This window comes from Epinephelus moara, chromosome 18, assembly GCF_006386435.1.
Source record: "Epinephelus moara isolate mb chromosome 18, YSFRI_EMoa_1.0, whole genome shotgun sequence".
In the NCBI taxonomy this organism is placed as follows: domain Eukaryota; kingdom Metazoa; phylum Chordata; class Actinopteri; order Perciformes; family Serranidae; genus Epinephelus; species Epinephelus moara.
In genome coordinates, this window is record NC_065523.1 from 3,077,731 (window position 1) to 3,081,673 (window position 3,943).

Genomic DNA, 3,943 nt, shown 5'->3' on the forward strand with positions numbered 1-3,943 from the left:
AACATAGTATTTCTACTTTTTTACATTTAACCACTGTCCACTGCATAGACCAGCCTTGTTTTGTGCAAAGACTCTTTCTAGCATTGAAATACTTCTTTCGACCCCATTAGAAGAACAGGACCCAGGTGTCCAGGCTTCTCAGGTATGTAGTAAGAATAAGGATAAGCATCTTTTAACACTTAGATTTTATGCCAGAGAAGAAGCCACGGCAGTGTTTACAAAAAAGGAGTGTCTTTATTGTTGTTATGGCTGAAGACACACAGATTCTGGATTTAGTTAAGCACAGAGTGGAATATAAAAAGGTCAAGCGATAGTTGTGATTGTCAGAGCTATCCAGCTGGCATCAAAGCGGCTAGATCAATCCTGCTGGGTGATCATCTTCATCATCTGCAAGGCCATAGGTCCCTGGTCTGAAGGAATCTGTGACAACAGAAAAATATGTTTTACTGATTATGTAACTAATATTACTTTATCTCATGTTGGAAAGGTTTTAGTTCTCAATTAGCTGAGCATTTACTAAATAATGCAATATGAATCAATTTCAAGGTACATGGTTCATGTACTGTCATTGTACTATGAAAGGTAGTTGTAGTCCCGTAAATTCCCCCTCTAAAGTATTTTGCCATTTTTACATTTTTTTTGGACAATGTTGATTAACCACACTGTTCGCCAAATACTTTTTGTGCTGAAAGTTAAAAAAAAAAAAAAAAAAAAAAAAAAAGTATGACCATAGTACAATCTCTACATCATAACCTTCAAAGGTGCACCGTCATAAACATCGCTGTGAGCTAGCAGGTTAACTTATGTTGGATTTTACCATAACTGTAGCATTATAGCCTTAGTTATACCTCTCTATGTAGCAGTGTTAATTTCGTCAACAACCTTTTTTCCATGAAGAAAACGAGACGATGAGCTAAAAATAGATCTTGATGATATAAACAGACAAAATCTAGGTTTCATTTTTATTGACGATACGACACAGGACGAAAATGTTAGTGGTGGACTATCAGACTTTGAAAGCCCGTAGGGCTTGTTGCAGAATAAGAAAGAATTCAGGCTTTAATGAAGTTATTTCTCTGCTTCTTAACAGTGAGATGTATAGATTGATAAGGTTCATACTGTCTTCTTATTTAGAATATTTTAAGGTTTTCTTATATTCAGACAGACAAGATGTAAGGAGGTGTGTTTTACCTGCTCGACAAAGAACATCAAAAAGAATGCGAAAAAGAGACAGCGGGGCGATTCACAAGGACACAAAAAGACAAAGCAGAACAAGAAAACCTAAAATCAGCCATCACAGATCACTGCAGAAGAAATAACCACATCATGGACTGGGACAGGAGCAAAATAATCACATCAGAGACCAATAAATTCAAACGGTGGATAAAAAGAGGCCATTGAGATCAGGAAGCGGGCAAGCGGCACCATCAACCGTGACGAGGGGGCGTACACCCTCTCGCATACCTGGGATTCCCTACTCCAGAGAACGAACAACAACGCGGGAGGCGGGGTTGGCCTGAAAGACTCTGATTGGTCTGTCAGGCCTACCAGCTGATATATAACACGTCAGCAGCACGTCGGAAGACGCTTCTGAGGAAGACTGGAGTCTCAGTCGAAACTGTCAAGCAGGTAAAACACACCTCCTTACATCTTGTCTGTCTGAATATAATAAGTCAGAGTTTACAATGAACCTCGGTACAAATCCTAGTTGTCTCAGATTAGTTATTTGTGGTGTCTATATGTGCTCTTAGTTTTTAAGAGCATATATAGAGAGATGTTGAGCTTTTCAAGTGATAATCAGTAGGTGTGTGCTCATAAATCACCCCTTAAACCTGTCAAAAACTGCTGGAGAAATGACAGTTTGTAAGTGTGTAGAAATTATTGATAGTTGTAGAAAAAAATTGTCAGGCAGACAAAAATGTCAGACACTCTGGTGATCACAGCAACAGCGAACTATAAAGGGGAAAAAGGCATTATTGTTGATGTTGATGACGACCAGCGTCGACCACTGTTGATAGAAGACTGACAGGTGGTTACATCCAGTACAAGGCTCAGCTGTGGATGCATTTGACACAGGAGTCTCTGTCAGCAGCATGGGCCAGCATTTACCCACAGACAGTAAGGCTCTGTCACCTGAACCCAAAGCAGAGCAGACAACAGCAGCAGCAGAACCTGAATCACAAGATGAAGTCTTTGATTTTAGCTCCTTTGAATATCTTTGCTTTTTGGTAAAAGGTACTCTTTTAATCACTTATAGACCTCCAAGATCCTCTGGAAAATTCATCAAGGAGTTTGCCAAATTGCTGTCAATTATCTGTACTGACTACAACTTTTTAGTCATAACAGGGGATTTCAACATTCATGTAGACAATAGTATGCACAGTATTGCCTAAGAACTCTCTTCTCTACTTGCCTCTCACAACATGAGAAAGGGCTTACGCACACTCAAGGCCACACTCTAGATTTGGTTATCTCTAAGGGTGTTTACATTTCTTTTGTTGATGTTAAGGACTTGTCTCTTTCTGATTATTTCTGTATGTTCTTTGACTTACAGATCATTCCAATTGTTCAGTTAACCTCTGTGTCTATTACGAAAAGGTACATAAATGATAATACCACTCAGTAGGGCTGTAGTCTCCTGGTCAACTAGTCGATTATTTGGTCGTTATGCTCTCGTCAGACCAAATTCTCATTAGTCGAATAATCGCCGTGTTACTTTCATAAGGAGAAAAGTGCTACATCAATAGCTTTCCAGGATTAATCCATTATTTCCTGCGGAGGGAGGGACAGGCTAAGTTACCTGTGAAAATGGGGGTGTTTTCAAATGACCCCCGTTGTTGACAGAAAGTTGAACTCGCCCATCCTCATGCTCAGTGTCAAAGTGACGCAGACCTCCTATCAGTTTCTGTATACTGACACCATTTCCCTCAGTGGAACTTATCGGTGGTGTAACGTTACCTGTGAATGCTGTACCCCAGTGCCCACAGAAGAGGAATACCTCAGTTGCAAGGAATGGGACTGGTTGCAGTCTTAGCTAAATGGTAAACAACAAACATGGCACCACACCAGTAAGGTAAGACAACACGTTTACATGTCGTTTTCTATATGTTCTCTGACATTTATCCTAACGATATGAAGCGGTCTTTGTGGAGAAAAAGCTTGTTTAGTGGACTAACTTTGCACTTGAAAGGATGCCCGTTCAATTAAGTTTTAACAGGTCTGACGCTACGGCTGTATCTAGGCTAACGGCTAACATACTAACTATTATTTCTATGTCACTAGTGACTTGAAACAAATTTAGGACGATAGGAGACGGGTTGAAATAAACCGAAATTTCCCTTTAATTGGCCTAAAAGATTCTGCACTAAGCTGGTTTAAATCTTATTTATCTGATCGTTTTCAGTTTGTTCATGTTCATGATGAATCATCTCTAAATACTAAAGTTTGTTTCGGACTTCCACAAGGTTCTGTGCTCGGACCAATCCTATTCTAATCCTATACATGCTTCCCTTAGGTAACATCATAAGAAATCACTCTGTAAATTTCCATTGCTATGTGGATGATACACAATTGTATTTATCGATGAAGCCAGAAGAAACTTATTAATTAACTTAACTTCAAAATTGCCTTAAAGACATAAAAACCTGGATGAGCTCCAATTTCCTGATGTTAAATTCAGACAAAACTGAAGTTATTGTTCTTGGCCCCAAACACCTCAGAGACTCTTTATCTGATGACATAGTTTCTCTGGATGGCATTGCTCTGGCCTCTAGCACTCCCGTAAGTAACCTCGGCAGGGGCGGAAATCCCGGGGGGGACAGGGGGGGACATGACTCCCCCTTCAGTAAAGCTGTACCCCCCTAGAATCATTTGAGACACAATTAATAATTTTTGAACAATGCAGTAGTATTTATTGAAAGCACAATGTAAGCGGTGCTCATTA

At 39.7% G+C, this 3,943-nt stretch overlaps 1 protein-coding gene across 1 annotated transcript in view; it reads right to left on the reverse strand.

Annotated features, from left to right (window-relative positions):
• Positions 1 to 214: 214 nt before the first annotated feature.
• scpep1 (serine carboxypeptidase 1) overlaps positions 215 to 3,943 on the reverse strand; it is a 27,158-nt gene continuing 23,429 nt past the window's right edge. The window contains exon 11 of the mRNA XM_050069173.1: positions 215 to 420. Within this exon, the coding sequence (XP_049925130.1) occupies positions 358 to 420 (63 nt within the window). The 3' untranslated portion in view covers positions 215 to 357. The remainder of the gene's footprint in view (positions 421 to 3,943) is intronic.